Source organism: Cynoglossus semilaevis, chromosome 13 (genome assembly GCF_000523025.1).
Source record: "Cynoglossus semilaevis isolate Cse_v1.0 chromosome 13, Cse_v1.0, whole genome shotgun sequence".
Lineage (NCBI taxonomy): Eukaryota > Metazoa > Chordata > Actinopteri > Pleuronectiformes > Cynoglossidae > Cynoglossus > Cynoglossus semilaevis.
Genome location: NC_024319.1, coordinates 21,425,903 through 21,446,593, shown reverse-complemented (window position 1 = coordinate 21,446,593; position 20,691 = coordinate 21,425,903). Strand labels below are relative to the sequence as shown.

At 40.5% G+C, this 20,691-nt stretch overlaps 1 protein-coding gene and 1 long non-coding RNA gene across 2 annotated transcripts in view; both read right to left on the bottom strand.

Annotated features, from left to right (window-relative positions):
- The window catches only part of LOC112487993 (uncharacterized), a 13,496-nt gene extending 4,645 nt beyond the window's left edge, over positions 1–8,851 (bottom strand). Inside the window, exons 1-2 of the long non-coding RNA XR_003051651.1 lie at positions 8,527–8,851; positions 2,624–2,755 (exon numbers count right to left, since the gene is read on the bottom strand). This is a non-coding gene — a long non-coding RNA (uncharacterized LOC112487993). The remainder of the gene's footprint in view (positions 1–2,623; positions 2,756–8,526) is intronic.
- A 5,201-nt stretch (positions 8,852–14,052) lies between these two features.
- Positions 14,053–17,760, bottom strand: arl4aa (ADP-ribosylation factor-like 4aa). The gene is made up of 2 exons (XM_008324234.3): positions 17,531–17,760; positions 14,053–15,663 (listed from the first exon to the last, which is right to left on the bottom strand). Exon 2 carries the CDS (start codon positions 15,594–15,596, stop codon positions 14,994–14,996), a length of 603 nt encoding a protein of 200 aa, XP_008322456.1. The 5' UTR covers positions 15,597–15,663; positions 17,531–17,760; the 3' UTR covers positions 14,053–14,993.
- Positions 17,761–20,691: the final 2,931 nt, after the last annotated feature.

Here is a 20,691-nt window from a genome sequence, read left to right as displayed (position 1 = left end):
TGTTATCATTCAAGCATTACAGCAGTGGTCCACTTATGTCCAGCGTGCCATATTCCCCGGCGCCTCACCGTGCCCCCTTCAGGGGGGCCCGCCCCACTATTTGAGAAGCACTAGAGTAATGGAACAAGTCTTTTTTAATACATTTATGTGAGATGGTGACAACGATAACGTCTTAGGTCGATTATGTCGTAAACCGAGAACGAAACCCCCCCCACCCACCGTATATGTAAATAAAAGGCTAGGATGTTTAGTGTATTTTGTTTTTCAAAAATCGAAGTTTGAATTGCATGATTTCCTAAGTTGTAATGAAATCTTATAATGTTTCGAAAGGTGAAGTTATCCCTTTAATACTATCCAATGTGTCTGTTTGGCAGAGACACTGTCGGAGGAGAGGAGCCTACAGCGCTTTTTTGGACCGAGTGGAGAAGAAGCTCTCCAAAACCTGGAAAAATCACTTGTGCGTGGAACAAAGTCCTGGTTTACGTTGAAGTACTGTAAAATGAGGGAACAGTATGTGTTACTGGAGCCTGGCTTTAATTTATACCTCCGTATGTGGGGGGAGGTGGGTTGTGTGTGTGTGTGTGGGGGGGGTGATGGGACGTAAACCAGTCCACCTTAGAATTACCTCCTCGTCCTGCCTTAGAGACTTCTCCCTTTATGGTTGGAGTCTGTAGAGAAAAGAGAAGCCTCCTGACTGATCTGCCCCGCGTCTGAGACTGAATACTGGCAGGGGGTAAAAGATAAGATTGGTGATGAACCCAAACGTTGACCCCCCTGAGCGGGGACAGAAATGTTTTCACGCCTCCCTTCGACCCACACCTCGTAAATTTGAGATACTATTGAGAACCTGATAACATGTATATTTTTCATCTGTACAAACCACTGTATGAGTTGCTACCACCTAGTGACTGGAGGCTTGTTATCATTCAAGCATTACAGCAGTGGTCCACTTATGTCCAGCGTGCCATATTCCCCGGCGCCTCACCGTGCCCCCTTCAGGGGGGCCCGCCCCACTATTTGAGAAGCACTAGAGTAATGGAACAAGTCTTTTTTAATACATTTATGTGAGATGGTGACAACGATAACGTCTTAGGTCGATTATGTCGTAAACCGAGAACGAAACCCCCCCCACCCACCGTATATGTAAATAAAAGGCTAGGATGTTTAGTGTATTTTGTTTTTCAAAAATCGAAGTTTGAATTGCATGATTTCCTAAGTTGTAATGAAATCTTATAATGTTTCGAAAGGTGAAGTTATCCCTTTAATACTATCCAATGTGTCTGTTTGGCAGAGACACTGTCGGAGGAGAGGAGCCTACAGCGCTTTTTTGGACCGAGTGGAGAAGAAGCTCTCCAAAACCTGGAAAAATCACTTGTGCGTGGAACAAAGTCCTGGTTTACGTTGAAGTACTGTAAAATGAGGGAACAGTATGTGTTACTGGAGCCTGGCTTTAATTTATACCTCCGTATGTGGGGGGAGGTGGGTTGTGTGTGTGTGTGTGGGGGGGGTGATGGGACGTAAACCAGTCCACCTTAGAATTACCTCCTCGTCCTGCCTTAGAGACTTCTCCCTTTATGGTTGGAGTCTGTAGAGAAAAGAGAAGCCTCCTGACTGATCTGCCCCGCGTCTGAGACTGAATACTGGCAGGGGGTAAAAGATAAGATTGGTGATGAACCCAAACGTTGACCCCCCCTGAGCATACACACACACACACTCACACTCACACACACACACAAAGTGTTTTCCTTCGTCAAAGGAGTAAATCTTTGTCTTTTGTTGAGCTCTTGTTCAGCTCAAACCTGTTCTACTGCTGCCTTATTGTTGAGGGACTGTGTCACTGTGAGAACACATCTGAACGCAGAGGTGGAAAGTGACAAATTACATTTACTCACATTACTGTAATTGAGTATCTTGTAATTTTTTTAAGTAGTTTCAGGAATAGGTCATTTTACTTACTTTAGTATGTTTTACTAGTTTGACTTTCCCACTATTTTAATATAGCCAGATTATGTTGACTAATAGACAGACTCTAGCCCAGGCGTGGGCAAACTTTTTGTGGGCCATAATCGGTCCTAAAATTAAACAGGGGGGCCGGGTCAGGAGCAGATAGATGGAGCGTTGGTGTGAACTAAAATAAATGACATGTAAAAGTCATGCAAAAAGGCTAAAATGCTAAAACACTTTATCATTTTCTATGCCATCTATTGGGGAAAAGGCAGAAGTATAATGATAATATAAATAAATTATATAATTTGGAAAGGTTTGGCAGGCCGCATCTGGACCCCGGGCCTTAGTTTGCCCATCTCTGATCTAGCCTGTTATCCTGACTAGTCCTTTTTACATCATACAAGTAATTTAAAGTAACTTTTAGGTTTTTTACTTTTACTCAAGTAGATTTGTAGGTGGATACTTTCACTTTTACTTGAGTAGAATTTAAGCAAAGTAAAGATACTTTACGTTAACTACACTTTTTAGTACTTTTTCCACCTCTGTTTAAATGAACAAACGATTTCAAACATTCCAGTCACAGACGACACAAAGTGGCCCATTGAGTTTCCTGTTACAAATTTCCTGTCTAATTACATCATTGTATACTAAGAGTGAGTTTTTTTTTTGTACTTACTGAAATCAAATTTTCCTTGGTGTCGAGATTTGACCAACTTCAGCGGCTACGTATGTGTCAGGCTGTTTCCTGCAGCCCTGGTACTGATGTTGTTTCAGCTTCTCCAAGCTACACACTGGTCCGGGCTCCCTGCTGATGATTTAAGAAGACAATTAGGAAGACAATTTAAGATCTCAGGCCAGGGTGAATCTAATACTGGAAAGTCTGCCAACTAATAACCCTGAGTTTTCAAGATTCTTTTTAAGAGAATTAAAAAACAACCTAGCCATTTTGAGACAGCTGGTCTTACAACGGCAGAAGAGAAAAGAGACGCTGACCTGTCTGCAGATGTCAAAGGTCTCATGCTCTGATTGCCATGGAAATGGAGGCAGATTGAGGGGCAACAGTCAAGTCGTGAGAGATGTAAATCATTGAGGACCGTTAATATAACAAGCTCGGCCCCTTACCCTATTTGAGTTGCTGCAAATGAACCCCGTTCATTATTCTGCGCCTGTTCTTTTCCGTGAAGTTAATAAACTCCTAGCAGAGCAGCCTGAATATCCCCTGTCACTCTTTATGCTCATATTAAGGGAGTCACGCTGTTTTATGGTGAGAGAAGGTCAGAAGTCAGGGCACGAGGACCGAGGGAGACACCGTGGTGAAGAACACGCTTCAGTTTATGTAACGCCGCAGATTGGATTTTGCCGTCCAGTGTGACTCCAATAATCAGATTTTCAGGTCATTTCAGGATTTGGTGCCGTTAAGGAGAGACGTGTCGGACACAATCGACGAGGTGAACTGGGAATCAGGTTTAGAAATGTTTCCCACCTTGTATGTTTGGATCTGGTCTGGAAAAGTAATCATGACAGGAAGTGGTCAACACCAGTTAGCCAAGGCTAAGATTAGCCACATGATAACTAGGACTCAAACAACCAATAGTAACCAACAGAGAACGGAATCTCACACTGGATCTGAATCACATTTTCATCCTATCACTGTTTGACAGTCATAAGTCACGAGTCATTAATCCGTGCCTGTCAACATCTCGTCCCCCGTGGACCCAATGCCTACAGACTGAATAGCCACATGTGGCTCAGGAGCCACAGGTTGAAGACCTCTGAACTAACCCCAGCTTTAATTCACATTTTTAAGGCTGTACAGTTTTTCACAACTTCCTCATATGTTGCTGTTGTCGTCTTTGCACAATGTTGTTGTTTTTTTCCATTGCACAATCGACACTTTCCTCTTTTTCTTCGAACTCTGTACTCTTTTGAACTCTTCCCCCTCTGTCAGTTGTACTTGACTAGGAAAATTAATTCCAACTCTTTTGAACTCTTCCCCCTCTGTCACTTGTACTTGATCCAGGACTAGGGAAACTAATTCCGTTCATCCCATGTCAATCCCAATAAAAACACTTGAGTCTTTGAGTCCTTGAAGACAGAATGTTAGGGACTGAAGCTCTCTCATGGATTCATTCTGTGTGTTTATGTGTGAAATATACATCCATGATGAAATTTTCAGCACTAATTCAGGGTCAAATTCCAGCCCTTGATGCAGAAAATAGAAATCACACAGTACAACCGTGAAGGTTGTAATTGTAAGGCCTCACCACTAGAGTAAAACCAGGTTTAGTGAATCGTCAACACATTGTACAAAACCAGTTTCAACCATTCGCACGACACCCTCTGATTTTTAAATATCTTCAGAGGGAAGAAGAAGAAGAGCATGTTCATGACCTCAGGTTGAACTCTGGCACAGACTTCTCTGTTTGCTTCACTGGTGTGGAAATCCATTCGAGGACTGACGCTGCCGAGAGACGTTTACGTGAAAAGCAGACGGAATCTGATTTGAATTTCAATGATCGTCGCGAGAGAGCAAAGCCTGTGGTGGAAACACTGACAGTCCAGAGACAAGCTTCAACCTGTGACTGAGGAGTCGGATCGTTTGGGAGACAGACACGAAAAACATTAAGGGGAGCATTTCACTGCTCAGGAAATACAGTTCGAGATACGAGTTGAATCTGTTCCACAACAGCAACAGCCTCATGAAAAATAACTAAAAACCAAATAATTTGTTCCAGCCCCCCAGAAATATACTGTGAATTAATTACATTAAAATTCCCTCCAAAGGTTGCTTACTCATAATTCGGAAAACCCGTATTTCGTGGCACTCGTATCTTGAAGCCCCACTGTATAGCTTCATGTGGACTTCAGAAAAATCAAATGTATTGGACAACAAGGCTCAGTAATACTATACAGTACCGTCCAGTAAGTACAAATATGAAACCGTCTACTAGCAACAGTCAGACACCGTAGGTAAAACTTCACACATCTGAACTCACTATTAGGACAACAGTGCATCGAGAAGACACAAACTAACTCTAATTAGAAAATCTTGAAGAAAGGTGAGACAAATGACAACAGTCATATCAAACTCAAGGCCCCCGGGCCAAATCCGGTCCGCCTCATTTTCAACTGGCCCACCAAAGCTCAGCCTAGAACAACGGTTCTTGTGGGTTCGGCTGCAGACAAGACACGCACCCAACTCATAAGATTCGTGATGACACGCCCCCCGCTTGGCCATCACCGAAGGGTTCGGTGAATGCGCGTATGAAACTAGTGGGGTTCAGTACCTCCAAGAAGGTTAAGAACCACTGGCTTAGAATATGGGGCGAAGTCTATAATAGAGAGTCTACACCAGGGGTCGCCAACATTTCTGAAACTGAGAGCTAATTGTAACTGATTCAAAAAAGCACAGTGACAGTACAATTGTCGACCCTCTTGTTGACTAGTTTGATTTTTAGAACATACTCCACGGGCACCTTAGGTGGTTCACGGGGGCTACCAGGGGGCAATTGAGCTTCAGTGTGGTACAGAACAACTAGCCCTAGTGTGAATGCACCCTTGGACTCTACTTTAAATTTCAGCCTCTCGACACTGGCCTCTTATTCTTCTTAGCCGAACTCTTCAGAATTTTCCTCTAAACCGTTCTCCACAGAGGCCTCTCCCCTCTGTCCAGTGATAAAATAGTGCCGAGCGACAAGTCCGAGTCCGCTGCTCACTGACTTTCAACACCAGCAAGTGTAAGGCGAACATAAAGCCCCTTTGCAACCCCCCCTCCCAATCCACCCTGTAATCCCTCATCCTCCAAACAAGACCAAAGACAGATTTCACAGGCTTGTGCCTCACAAAGACCAGGCCGGAGGGGGGCTGTGGGAGGGCGGGGGAGGAGCCAGAGGGATCTTTATGGACCCCGCTTTTTGTCTGCACTCGGCTCCATTGTGGCTGCATGAGTAGGTTGCAACAGAGGTAGCCTGAGGTTCAAGGTCACAGTGGAAGTCATACAAAAGTCATTGGCAGCATCGTCTCCTCCAGACTCTCTCACACAGTCACATACATCATTTGGTCCAGACCCTGACCCTCGGTCCTCCAGGGCCAGCTGCTGATGGTGAGAGTCTCTCAGACAATACCGGGTCTGAGAGAATCATCACCTCAACAATGAACCTTATCAGATGGCATGAGCTGAGGAATGTCATCCTTGAAGTGTCTGAGTCAAATGATGTTGAGTCCTCGTCCTGTGATAGGTCCGTGGATGTGTTAGCTATTTGTCTGCGGTGACATGTTTCCTTATAACAAAACAAGTTCAGGTATTTCCTCTCTGCAATACTTTGTAATAATCTCTGCAATACCTCTCCTTTTCTTAGTTTCCACCATCTAATTTTTACCTCTGTCTTCACCAGAATACTGTTACTGTAATTGATTCGTTTTTGTGAGTGATTTGTTATTTAAGTTTTTTTTCGGAGTAGTTCATTTCAACTCAATTATTTTACTTTTCTACATTGGAAAAGAAGCCGTTACTGAGTAAAAAAATGAAGTTGCGTGGGCGTTTTACTCAAGTAGATTTTCAGATGGGTACGTTATGATCTACACCATTAGATACTTTCATTTCATTTTCAAATTTTTCTCTCCATCATCTCTGCCAGCTCTCTATCTCTGCCAGGCATTGTCCGTACGTGAAAGTCCCCACTCTGACCTCTGACCTCCTGTCTTTCCTGTTCTCACTCTCCCTCCTGATGTTGTTCTCTTCTCTTCTAGAACAGTCTTTGACCAACAGTAGTCAGACTTCCAACAGCACCCTGTGGGTTAACAGTAAGGGAGACGGCCATTGTTAACTAAAACTGAGCAATAGTCCATAAATAGCAACGCTTCAGATGGAGGAAAACAATACTGAGAAGAAAACAACAACAACAACAACATGTGCAGCTGTATTTGCTGACTGTCAGCACCTCTGTCGCTCTGTCACTGTTCTTTTGTTCTCTTCGGTTGCAAACAGAGGACTGCTCCTCCTACGTCTCCTGACAGCAGCGGTGCCGAGAGAAGGTTGTTTAAAAAAGGAGGCCCGAGGTTTGAATCCGTGGAGCGTCCTCACTGTTTGTCTCCTGTTTGACAATCAGTGACTGTTACTAACAACAGAGCTGTGCAGCCCGCTGTCCCCCTCCCTCACATTAACAGCTCCTCGTCCCTTCTCAAAGTCACAGTTAAGCAGTTTTAAGGTCAGTGTTCAAACGTTCAAAAACCTCAGTCCAGGAACTGGTACCGGGCCACAGTGAAAAAATCAACTTCAGTTAGTTCAGTACTAATTTACTTCATTCCAAAATAATCCAGTCATATCCCTTTACTTTTTTTATTTAATCTGACAATGAGTAACAGCTCTTGGTACAAAAATTTTTATCTTATTTAATCTGACAATGAGTAACAGCTAATACCGGCCGACCGGACCGTGGTACAAAAATGTTTATTTTTATTTTCAAATATTCCTCAAAAAAAAAAGTCTATCACCAAAGTAATACTGAAGTGTATTCAAACTTTAACTTTACAAAAGTAAATCAAATATTCCTCAAAAAAAAAAAAAAAGTCCATCACCAAAGTAATATTGACGTGTATTCAAACTTTAACTTTACAGAAGTAAGGTTCATGAATCCTAGAAGCCTGGCTGAACATTGGCTGAACACACTTTACTAAAGGCTCTGGAGCAGAATCACAAAGGCCACGATTCGGTCACAGATTGACATCGTGATTGACCTTCGTGTCAGAGTTGCATGACCTTTGAAAGACTCTTCCCCTCTGATCTGCTGAGGTTTCAGATTTGTCCCAGTGAAAGGGCTCAGTGCAGGCTGCTCACGCTGCAAGGTTATGGTGACAAGTTTGATCCTTGTTTTCCCTCTCTCTTTTACTGCAGTCTGCTGAGAGCGAGTGGCTTATTTACATACAAATTCCTCCCACAGGACTGCATGCCTGGGTCAGAGGAACGGAGGAGGAGTGAAGTGGAAGAGGGAGACCTGGAGGAGAGTAAAACGTTACAGGAGAATTCTCCTGGTATTTAGGAGGATCCCGAACCCTTTATCAACTGCAATCAAGGAGACGGAGGAGGCTGAGGAAAACCAGACGCTGGTCTGTGTTTCACTGTTTAAGTTCAGGTGATAAATAACAAAGACTTTTCAGGCACACACAGTAAAATACAACATGTCCCCAATCACAACTCTTAAACCTGCTCTTTTTATTATTAGAAATATAAATAAGTCATTTTTATACGTTTCTGTTACGTATCGGCTAGGCCAGGCATGAGCAAACTAAGGCCCGGGGGCCAGAAGCGGCCCGTTCAGCTTTTTAATCCAGCCCGCCAACTTTTCCAAATTATATCATTTTTTCATATTATCATTAAACTTCTGCCTTTTCCCTGCAATACCCACATTTCCCCAATAGATGGCATAGAAAATTATATGCATTTTAGCCTTTATGCATGACTTTTTACATGTCATTTATCAGGACAACTGTGGCCCGTGAGTCAAAACGTTTGCCCACGCCTGGTCTAGCCAATCCCAGGAGCAGGTGGGTTCAGTCTCAGTGATAAAGAGTGATACATACAGAGGTGAAGCTCCAGTGACGATCTCCAAAAAGTGCTGGCAGTGACCACTCAACAAGGTTCGGAAGCCAAGAATGCTAAAACACAAACATTACTAAAGTCACACGTACTTAGCCAGACCTCTGTCAACATAAACCACACTGTAGTACAGGGCTCAACACTCCAGCACTGACTCCCTGTAGAGCTGGACCTAACATCCTCTCCTGGTGATTAGAAGGAACCGCTTTCAGGTGTGCAGCTCATTAGCTCAGCTGTGAAAGAAGAGCACAGGCAGCTGACCCACAGTTACTGTCTTAAAAAAATAATGTTGATGTTTCTGGGTGACATAAAATCAACCCAATTAAAAAAAAAAACTAAAAAAAAATTTTTTTTTAATTTTTTTTTTAAAAAGAAAAGAAAAATACAGCGGGTACAGGAAGTGAAAGCATTTACAAAATTAGCTTAGCTTAGGCTAAATCTTGTATTTCATAAATGTGTATGTTTGTGAATGTAAAATGTATGTACATTGTTTGTGGCAATGAATTGAATGAGGTTTCATGTAATCTTTAGACTGTACATTTTTGATACCCCACTCTCCAAGTCAAATATTTTCCAGATTGTCTTACAGTACATGACTACCATTTCACAGTAATCAAGTACTCAATGAAGCTGATTGCATCATACCGTCTCGTACAAACACCTGTATGACACGTATACACAGTAAACAGTCTGTCGTTTAAAAAAAAAAAGATTTACTGTTTTAATGTTGTTGTTTTTAAAAAAAAGTTTCAATGTTTGTAATATTACTTCCTGCTACATTCTTATTTATTTAAAAAGAAAAAAAAGAAAACTGGATGAAAAGCTCAGCAGGATTCTACAAGCTGCTGCTGTCAGGACCTGAGGGTGAACTCCACTGTTAGGTAGGTGTTGGTTGTTGGACCGTTTTCAAGCCTCTGTGAAACAGAATTCTGTTTAAACTGAGTCACCAGATACAAACGGTGTTATGCAACAGCGGGCGTCCCTGATTAAAAAGCCACATGTGACTAAGGTCTTATATTAAGACTGAAAAAAAAAGAAAGACTTTTTTTTTTCTTTCCTCTCAAAACAAACGTTCTTCTGCAGAGGTAAACAACCACTTTTTTTGGGGGATTTTCATTCTGTTTTTTAACGCCATTGATTTATTCCTAGGTCTGGATGGCAAATATGTTATCAGGCAAATATGTTATCAATCTATCAATCAATCAATCAATCTATCTATCTATCTATCTATCGATCTATCGATCGACCGACCGACCGACCGCCCGACCGACCGACCGACCTACCTACCGACCGACCAACCTAACTACCGACCTACCGACCTACCTAACTACCTACCTACTGACCGACCGACCGACCTAGCTACCTATCTACCTACCTACCTACCTACCGACCGACCGACCGACCTAGCTACCTATCTACCTACCTACCCACCTACCTACCTACCTACTGACCGACCGACCGACCTAGCTACCTATCTACCTACCTACCTACCTACCTACCTACCGACCGACCGACTGACCGACCTACTGATATCAAGCGGGCCGTAGTGAACCTGCTACCGGGCCGGTTTTGGGCGGTGGGCTATATGTTTGACACTCCTGAATCACAATGACCTGTGGAAAGTTACTGTTACTGTGTTAACAGCTTTACAACCACTAAATGGAGCTCTGATTAACGGTCTATGGTTTCAAAACCTGTAAGAATTGAGAAACCCATAATGACATGACTTTTTTTTCTTTTTTTTTATGATTTGGGGTAGGGCTAAATGATGGCAGTAACGTGGAGTAAAATGGGACTGAGCCACAGAAACCTCTGCTGTCACAGCATTTCCTCTGAGACGCCCTGATAGCTGAGCGTTCCAACACTCTGAGGGTGTGTCGCTGCTATAAACACTCACATTATCATTAACTGTAAACTTTGACACGAGGATTTACGGTTTAGAGGCGTCACCCCGGAGCTGTTCCCTCGCTGGCTCCGCCCACTTTTGCAGCTTCAGACTTGTCTAACGACAGAACATTTTGTACCAGCGTACACGGACAAACCTGATGTATTTCTCTGATCACACGACAACAGCAGCTCCGGCTCGTGTCTGGGAAAATGATGGAAATTTCTGTGTGGATGAAAACGTGAACACGTGCACCGCAGTGCACAGTTTTCCTCAATGTTAGTGAGAACGTTTCAGTGTCAGGGTTAATGGGTTAATGGATAGAAGTGGGGCCTGAGGGAGATATGTTTCCTCTGATCCACTTTATACTGAAGAAAAAGAAGCAGAGGAGGACGATCTATGACTGTATACACATTAATGAAGCAAAATAACCATTAGTTCTGGTATATTTTGCTATGATTTCGATACCTTCTAACTAGCTAAACTAAATTAGCTATTTATTTAGTTGTTCAGAATAACCACTGCTATGAGTTAGTTTGCTACTTTGGTCGTTTCTTACTTTTTGTGGCTATTTTGATAGCTTTATGTTATTGTTCTGTATTGTATTGGTATTGTTTGGCCGCTTAAACCGACCTGAAGATATTTGACTTTTCGGATGAGTTTTGCACTTCTATTTGGTAACTTTTGGCAGTGATGCAGTTATAGGATCCATGCCAGTCACCAGAAGGCTCGTGAGTATTTTGGTAACTTCCTGTGACCATTAGGTATTTCACTTTTTGTCAGTTGTTATCTACTTACACTCAAATTGTTAAGTCAAATCTGGTCGTGTCTCAGTTTGTTTTTAAAAACTGAATCAGCAAAAGTGATGGATCAAGATTTATGGCCGGCAGAGGTGAACCATAATTCCCTTGCGACATGTTACACAGATGTGAGGAAATGACCTGACGCACAGGCACACACGCACGACTCCCGGACAGGAAATGGCCTCAGGAAAAGTGTGAACATGTCTTGACTGTTTTTCAGTTTCCTTCCTTGGAAAACAAGCACAGAAGAAGGCACCTGGGCTTCACAACACAAACACAAGATTCATTAGTGTCTGACCTCGCTGTGTGGCATTCTGGGAGCTTCGCCCTTGCGTTGTTACCACGTAACCCTGGGCTTTACGGCGGTTACAAAGGCCTGAGGGTGAAATTTTGAGGAGGTTTAGAAAACAATCCTTAAATTATTACTTGAGGACTGTTTTTGTTGTTCCCAACCCCTGGTGCGGGGACCAGTGCTGGTCCGTAGGTCATTTGGTACTGGCCTACAGTGGGACACAGTTTTACTAATTTACTTCATTCCAAAAGAATCCAGTCATATCCCTTTACCTTTTTCATTCAAAGATAATCTGACAATGTTTCAAAACAACAGGTCATTCAGACTCTGATACTAACAGAAGAAAGTCTGAAAGAGGTTTGATTTTGAAAATCCTTCGACGATGGCGCAGTATTACCAGTCATTAACAGTAACAGTCCTGCAGCAGACACAATGGCGTGAGACACACCAACAGTCATACACATATCTGGGACCAAATGGGTCCAGAAATACCGGTCAAATCCCCTGGTCCCTTCTGCCCCAGCCTGTTGTACAGGGTCTGTTTTCTTTAGACAGGCTCAGCCACATTTTCCCCTCCTGATCCTGTCTGAGCCGTACAAGCATCATCTCACTGCAGCTGGCGCTGCAACAAAAGACTTTTATTTTTTCTGTTTACTTTGAAGAGGTTTGACCACTTTATCCTGTGTCTGGCCTCATTCAGGTTCTTACCTAACTTGCAAATACTGCAGTACCGTTGCTCAGCAGTGCGTGGGAAAAAAAGGAGGCCAAGGCTTTTTTGTTCATGGCTTATAAAAAAAATACACAGCAGGGATGAAACTCTTATTCCTCCTACGAAATGTGTTTTAGAATGTGAATCCATTTGAAATGATTTGGCTGTTATCTGGCTCATATATGTTTGCTGGTCAAATGTTAGCTATCGTCATATAATGGGTAACGTTAATTGCCTTTTGACATATTCATATCATAGCATTATACAGTACATGTGTTCAAGAAAATTTAATTTCACATTTAGTTTGACTGTATTTTGGCAATTCTGGCGCAGGTTTTCACTAACTTTCTAACTGAATTATATTTTATTTATAGTTTAGCTAACAATATTGATATATACGTTAACTCAATTATAATTCTAACAAAATTTCAATTTTTTTTACTAAGTTTCAGCTCTCATTATTTTAATTACAGATCATGTCGCAATACAACTTTTCTGTATTATGTGATCAAAGATATGCTAACAAACTGAAACTGGCTTGCTAACAACAGCAAGGTTAAGTTTCTTGCGAGCGACACCTTTACAAGTTCACATATGACATGCGCTATGTCATTTTAATGAGACTTCAGTTCTGGCCGAGCTGTTGTACCAACAACGTTACGCAAGATGCTCAAAATAAAACCAAAGACTATTACCTTTCAGTAATTACAGTGTGTGTAACTGGAGCATGTTCCATTCTCACTTAAATCATGATTAACATTTACCTGCAAGAGGACACGTTGTGCTGTAAAGTCCAGGTGCCAGGTGTTAAAAATAATGAGATCCTGAAATAACATCATTAAAGATATATTCCAAACTGGTCCACGCTAATGATTTTAACCTTTACGTGGGAACCATGTATACGCATATATTACAGATTAATATAGAACAACTCAATTATATTTGAAAAAAATCCATCCAACCTGCGTGTTCTAAGCTTTAGCTAATGCTAACATTTAGCTAACTGTAACTTTTAGCAAAAACAGATATTTTTTGAATGCTTTAAAACTTCCCTGAGCTAATTTTATTAACATATCGGCTCCAAAATGCATTTTCTAATAAAATAAAATACAAATAAAATTACCAGTAATATGACATCAATAAAATAAAAATAAAAATCCTGATTCGTTTTAAATCCATACTCCAAATCGAACTGATTCAAGTTGATAAACAAAGACAAGTATTATATATACACTTTTATTGATAAAAACTTAATGCATTAAAAAAATGCCTGTCTAAGGACAATAGGTCGGCTGTGGACCACAAAGTGAACATCAGAACCTTAGTATTAAACTTTTTTTTTTAACCCAAACACAATATCCTCTATTTATAAACTGTAAACTTCATTAGAAGTGATTTTTCTAAAGTGCTTTCCATAAATCCACAGAAACAGTCAAAAGACAGCAAGCAAGTCGATGTTGTTTTATAATAATGCAATAAAGCCTGGTAATACTTTTAAAGTCCAGTGTTTAAAAAAAAAAAAAAGGTCTGTGAAGGTCTGAGAAGATTTTCCTTTTTTTTTTTTCACCTTCATCGTCTCCCAATCTAAAAACGTCTATTACATCATCATTAAACCTTCATCCAGTCTCCAGCCTTCTTCCTTTTTGGTAATACTTATTTGGACCGTTCTATAGCCTCTCTCGAAACATACACTGACCTCTGAACTCACCCACCATCTTCTCTAAAGCCTAAAGGCTGCCACTTTTTTTTTAAATCCACAAACAGAATTACGTTTAGATTAGATTAAAAAATCAAAGCCTAAAGGCTGCCACTTTTTTTTTTAAATCCACAGACAGAATTATGGTTTAGTTTAAAAAAAAAATAAATCAAAAATATCCCATGGTATGTTTTAACAATTGATCCTCCAGAGGGGGCTATATACTTAACCTGTAGTTTGTTTTAGCCAAATTGTCACCATTTCATTCCAAATGGGTACATCTGCGGTAACCAAGAAAACATTGAAAGGCACTTTCTCATTGGTCCACCAACAGTCGTCTGTGACTCTGCCACAGGTCCTGGATTTCTCAACATTCCTATCTGTGAAGAGGAGCTACTTAAGGCCCAAAAACTGGGAGTTTTTTTGTAGCTGAAAGCATATTCCATTGCACCATTTTCCGTATGTACAACTCGTCTCTGTAGAGTAACTTGTACAAGATCTTAATTATGTGCAACCATTAAAAAATCCGGTGTAAAGTCCCTTTAGTTCCCGGTACTACATCTTGTAGTTGACTGATGATTCTTGGTACTTATGTTGAAGATGCAATAATTTGTTTCTCGAACTGATTTTAATGGAACACACGTTCAATAAATTTCTCTACAGTTGTAATTTGCGGTAGAAGAAAAAATTAAACCCTTACATTTAGGGAGGTTTCAAATCTTCAAAGATTTGGTGAAAATACTTTTACCAAAAAGTGACAGCCTTCAATCTGAGCCTCACATCTTGCACTTAAATCCATATCAGTCTCCATGTAACACATGCACATCCGTCCAACAATATTCTTGTCTTCATACTGTTCCTTTACCGTTTCACTTTCTCTTTGAGAGGATCATCAGAAGCCAACGATCAGAGAGAATCCTAAAGCTCAGTTTTCTAGACTGATAAAACTCAGTATGTCCAATGTGGTCCTCCTGGGGAGGTTTACGTCCAAACAGTAGACAAATCCTTCACATAAGAATAGGACAAAAGTCAGTGACAGGAGGAGACATTTCTTTTTTTTTTTTTTTTATCTCTTTTTCTTCTGTTGCCGTAGCATCTTCCTTCTCTTCAGGATCATTTCGTGGAGTCTTTCCACTCCATCCCTGAGTCCGTCTCCAATGATTGCGCACGCCGGCTGCAGGTGCCATTGAGTAGCCGGCCCCAGCTCCTTCAAGGCCAGCAGTTTCTCCAGCTGGTCCAAACCCAGAGAGTGTCTCAAGTCCTGTTTGTTGGCCACCACCAGCAGGGGCACCCCTTGGTTCTCAGAGGTCTTGGCGATTTTGTGGAGCTCCGTTTTAGCCTCCTCCATGCGTTCGGCATCCACGGAGTCCACCACAAATATGATGCCGTCCGTGCATCGCGTGTACGACTTCCACAGTGGACGTAGTTTCTCTTGACCGCCAACGTCCCAGAAATGGAAGGTCACGGTCTTATGGCTGCCCAGAGACACTTTGACCTTCTCCGCGTTGAAACCTTTGGTAGGTACAGTGTTAACGAACTCATTGAACTGCAGCCTGTACAGAACTGTGGTCTTTCCTGCCGAGTCCAATCCAAGGATGGCGATGTGGAACGACTGGAATCCGGGGATGGTTGACAGGATGCTGCGTTGCTCTGACAGTCCATTCCCCATCTTTCCTCATGAGGAAGGATTTACAGTTTGGTTTGACGGTTATTTAAATTCCAGAAGAATTACGACCCTAAAAACACATTGCACAAGCTGTTAAAGTACAGAGTCGAAGAGAAGTACTTCACAAGTAAAACTCCAGAGCTGGATCAAAATCAGGACCACATTTGAACCGAATAAAAAGGAATTGGTCAGTTGACTGAAAAGGTCAGAAAAGATATTTGGACCTTAATCATCATGTTGGAAAAAAAACCCCTACATACTATTAAACCTTAAGGTTTAAATACTGAAGAAATTTTGAAGAAACCACCCATTGTGGGTGGTCTATTCTTTATGTCAACTTTCCTCCAACAGTTGTGGCTCTTGTCAAACGTCAACATAATCAGTCTTTATTGTTAAAACTTGAAGAGTTCCATCTCTTCACAAGGTCTTGGTAAATGTTGCTGCTTTAGTGTTGACTCTTTTTTTGACCGTAATGTTTGCACAGAGGTAAAACATTAACTTTGCCCACACAAGGTCTTGGTTTTGCTCCTGTAAAATGTGTTTAAGGACTTCTTATACAACAATTTGCCATGGTTTTAAGGTCACGTGTTTCTAAACACAATTTGTCATTTCTATTACCAAGTCCTTGAAGAAGTCTTTTTGATAACAACCTTTACAAAAGTAAATGTCTTTATCTATTTGCACTGTCTCTAACAAAGACACTGAAAGGATTTTAATTAGTCATCAGCATCATCAGCAAAAGGCTAAACCAAACGAATGCCGATGCTGTTGTGGAGGTGCTGCAGGGAGGTGTCATTAATGCCATGTTTGCTCAGCTGCCCTTAACTGGTCTAAGAAAATCACTGCCTCAAGTGTCAGAACACACACGAGGAAGTTAGCATTCAACACGTACTGCTGTGCAAGCACTGCAGAGTGTTTGCGTCAATGCAAGGTGCAACGTTAACATAGCAAACAAATCTCATCTGCATAACAACGTAGTGTTTGGATTCTCATGCAGATGAGAAGTTGTTGTTTACCCACTGCATGCTGATTCTATTAAGATTGACGAAAAAAGGAAATTAAACTTCTCGAATTAAGCTGTTCGAGTAAAACAGAAACATCTCAAATAAATTAGAAAACAACCCACCTGTCCCTCAAATTCAGAAACTAATGACTTGCATGACAATACACAAAAATGTAAATGTCAACCATCATGATCAATAGGTGGCACCAAATAGTCAGGATATAATTACAAAAAAATATATACCACATCTAGACAAAGTTGTATTAAACTACTAGACTGTTTAAATTTGTTTGGTACTAAACTTGACTTTGATGTTTTGAAGTTGTATACAGCCTGCCGTTAATTGCTATGATTTAGCTTTCACCGCTAACCTGCAGCGACATAACCAGATAATTTATTGCTCTTGTATTTTATTCGTATGTTTGGCTTTCTTTAAGCTTCACGTGCTCTATTTAGACCATTTTTGTTGTTATTTTGCTATTTTATTTCACAGCTTCTGAGCTAACTGGTATTATTATTTATCTATTAAAGTAAATCTCATTTTTTGGCCGTTTATGGCCTCAATATATTCCATATAAATTCTGGTTATTTAGAACTGTTTAAGGGGACATTTATAATCATTAAAAATTTCATTTTAATAGTGTTAGACTTCAATTATATTTGGTTACGACTTGTGTTGCAAATTTATCAGCCGCTATAAATGATTAACGGATGACTAGTTCAAAGGAACACAATGCACTGAATCATCATGACATGTGGAATTACGATTACACTGGTACATAGCATACACAGCTCTGCTTTTTACTACACGCATGTTATAAGCATTTTAATTTGTTGCAGATTAAAACATTTCAGAGTGTCTTCAATTCTTGTAATGAGCTAGCAAAAAATACATGGTTAAACATGATGAACAGGTTATCGTTGGTTTACGTACCCGTTTAACGTCTGTGTGCCGGTAAAAAACCCCGAATGCTTCGTTTAAACACCCAGCGCTCTCTTGTCTCCCAAATATCTGGAACTAAATCCGTATTTTCTCCTTCTTACTGGGTTTAGCTCGGTATAAAATCCCACTAGAGACACCGCGTATCTCCACTCCTGCAGCGTCTTCTCCTGCTTCCTCTGGCGTCTCCTCACTGGATGTGGCTGCGGCAGCAGGAAGAAGCTACTGCCGCTCACCCGCAAAACCCGCCCATAGTGATACTGCGACGAAAGGTGGTTGGTTGGTGCTGAAGCTGTTCTCTGCGCTGATTGGCTGAGAGTAACTGTCAGTCACACTCTCGCCACTGCCTGGAGGAAGTAGAAGGATCACCTGTTGCTCTGTGAAATTCTAACTCGCCTTGACACGTAATTGTTTTTGTTTTTTTTGTTTTTAAAGAAAAACAGATTGCATTTAAACTTTTAAAGGTAGACAATTCAATATATTTTTGTATTTTTATTTTTGGCTAACCTTTTTAAAGCTACATATGAAATATTTTAAGTTAACCTTTGGTTAGCAGTTATTTTTTTGCTAATTCTTTGTTAAATGGAAGTTTATTTTTAGCATTTTAGCTTTTTTCATCATTAGGGTTATGGCTTTATGAAAATTTTGGTTTTATTTTGGAGAGCTTTCTTCTTTTCCACTTACCTGAGTCTTATTATTCTTCTTAAATATAATTTTAGTTAATGCTAGTGATGCTAAAGATGTCTTATTTTTACTAGTTCAGCAACTTTTACATGGGTGTATCTTATTTATTGTCTTATTTAAGACTATATTTAGCTTTTACCTATTTTTGGTAGGCTTGTGCACTTAAAAACATCGACAACAGTAAACAATTTAAAGTGCATTTTTAGCTTAGTGATTCGGGCTGCAATTCCATGCATGTGTGTTTGTGCAGCTGCAGCACCACCCCCTGCATTGTTTATGTTTTGATTTGAAATGATTGGTCGAGTCAACAGTCAGGAAGTGCAGGATTTTGACTTCACCGCTCTAACTCTGACTCTATTCTAACCTGATTCTCCACACTGTCAGATTTGTTTGAGTTTTCACACAGGGACACAGGAGCCAGATTAACATGCAGGAGTTACTTGCATGCATGGCTGACAGGTTAAGTAGATTTTCTTCAAAATAAAATTTAGGTAATATTTTATTCACAACAAATCACATATCAGTAAATACTATAGCTGTGTGAGGGTTAATATTTATTTTTTTTAGAATATTTTTAGATGAACATCATGATAACTGTGTGAGGGTTAATATTTATTTTTTTATAATATTTTTAGATGAACATCCTGGCATGATACCTTTTTTCCTGCTGGGAAATTACAGTTGTGAACTGCTCACTCTTCTGTACCAAACTCGATCGTGGAAATCTGTGTTTTTAGTCTATGATGACAGAGAAGCAGTAATTTAACAACTACTGTTAAAACCATGTTAAATTGCTGATTTTTTTGATTAACCAACGAGAAAGAAGTAAATCAAGAGAGGATTAAATCTTCCCTGAATCTGTGTTGATAGTATTGAAGCTAAATTGAAAACCTGCCCAAAAGATGACAGCACTTCCTATAATCATCTTTTCAACTTTTAATATGTAATATGTTTAATATGTACCTTAAATGTGTTTTGTAAGAACGCTCAATAGAAGAAAGTGTTGTTGAAAAAATAAAAAAGTTCTCAACACGTGGCAGCAGATGGTGGGGATCGACATGTGGTATCATGCACTGACTGATATGTCTTTTTTTGTTTTATATTTAGTCCATGAGCAACACACACACAGTCACGTTTGACTCATTAAACACATGTGTTCCAGAGCTTACACAGAGAGGGTTCAAACATGCTCAGGCTTCACATGTCTGGGATTGTTGAAGTTCTAAAGCGGCAGCTGTCAGTGGAGCAGAGCGCTGCATGTTTGGTGTGCCATCTCAGATCATTGTGATTAAGGAATGTGAAATTGGACAGATGAGAACCTGTTTGAATGTGGCACAGATTCTCACTTTTCAAAAGTCTGTAGCAGGTATGATTTATCCAAAGGTTTTTGGAACACACGGCTGAAGTTAGCACACATGGACAACATATGGTGTCTGGTCGTATGTAGCAGAAAAGAAAAGAAACAAAATAAAAACATATATAAATGCCAAAAAAAAAGAGAAGCTTTTTGAAAGAGATGAAAAAGTAGTTGGGGCTTTTAATGCTGTAATCTGTAACTGTGTATACTTTGAACCTCATGTGGACACATTTAGAACAGCACTTCCTGTGAGATACTTTTATTTTTGTCTTTGACACCAAGTGTAAATTAGAAACAACACTGTTGCCTATATTAGCTGTGAGAAGCACTATATATAACAGGAACACGATGCTAATATTGCTAAAGCTAATATTTTACTGATGCTAAAAAACTTTAACAGGGGTGGACCAGTTGTGTAGTTCACCAGTGTTAATGCAACAAAGCAAACAGTTCTGTTATTAAACATTAAGTGCAAATTAAATCCTTTAGAACAGGAGTCCCAAACCCCCGGTCCGCGGTCAGGCACTATTGCGCCGGTCAACTGGTGCCGGGCCGCACAGAAAGAATGCACAACTTCCATTATTTTCGTTTTATTTATCTGATTCTGAACGATGTTTTATTTTGAAAAATAAAAAGGTTGGGAACCGCTGGTTTAGAACAGGCCGTTGTAATCTACTAGTACTTTTTTGCTTGAGTTCTTCTTGACAGACTGTTCACACACCTCCTTGGGTGTGATCTCATTAGAAAGAAGTGACAGTTCAGGAACAGTTAAAGCACAGTAATCTCCTCACGTCCTCAGAAGCACGTAGCGTTGATCCGTCCTTTAAGCCTCGGACTGACCTCCATTTAACTCTGACCTGCCGTGGTTAAAAGCTGTCAGACTGGTGTTGCACACTCGTTGCCCGACGTCCTTTGAGACGACATTCTCAATCTCCCACAGAATGGCTGCCTATACAAAAGTAATCAGCCGTCATTTATTTTTCGCCAGTTCATTTCGGTAGTGCATTTTTTCATACCATACACATTAATAACAATTGAAATGAATTAATTAATGATTAATTGATTTCTTTTTTTGTGTGGGTCTTGTAACCCATACAGGCTTCCACACGGGGGG

Bases quoted from the DNA above. Each gene is read 5' to 3' on its own strand.
- arl4aa (XM_008324234.3), bottom strand. From the start codon at position 15,596: ATGGGGAATGGACTGTCAGAGCAACGCAGCATCCTGTCAACCATCCCC.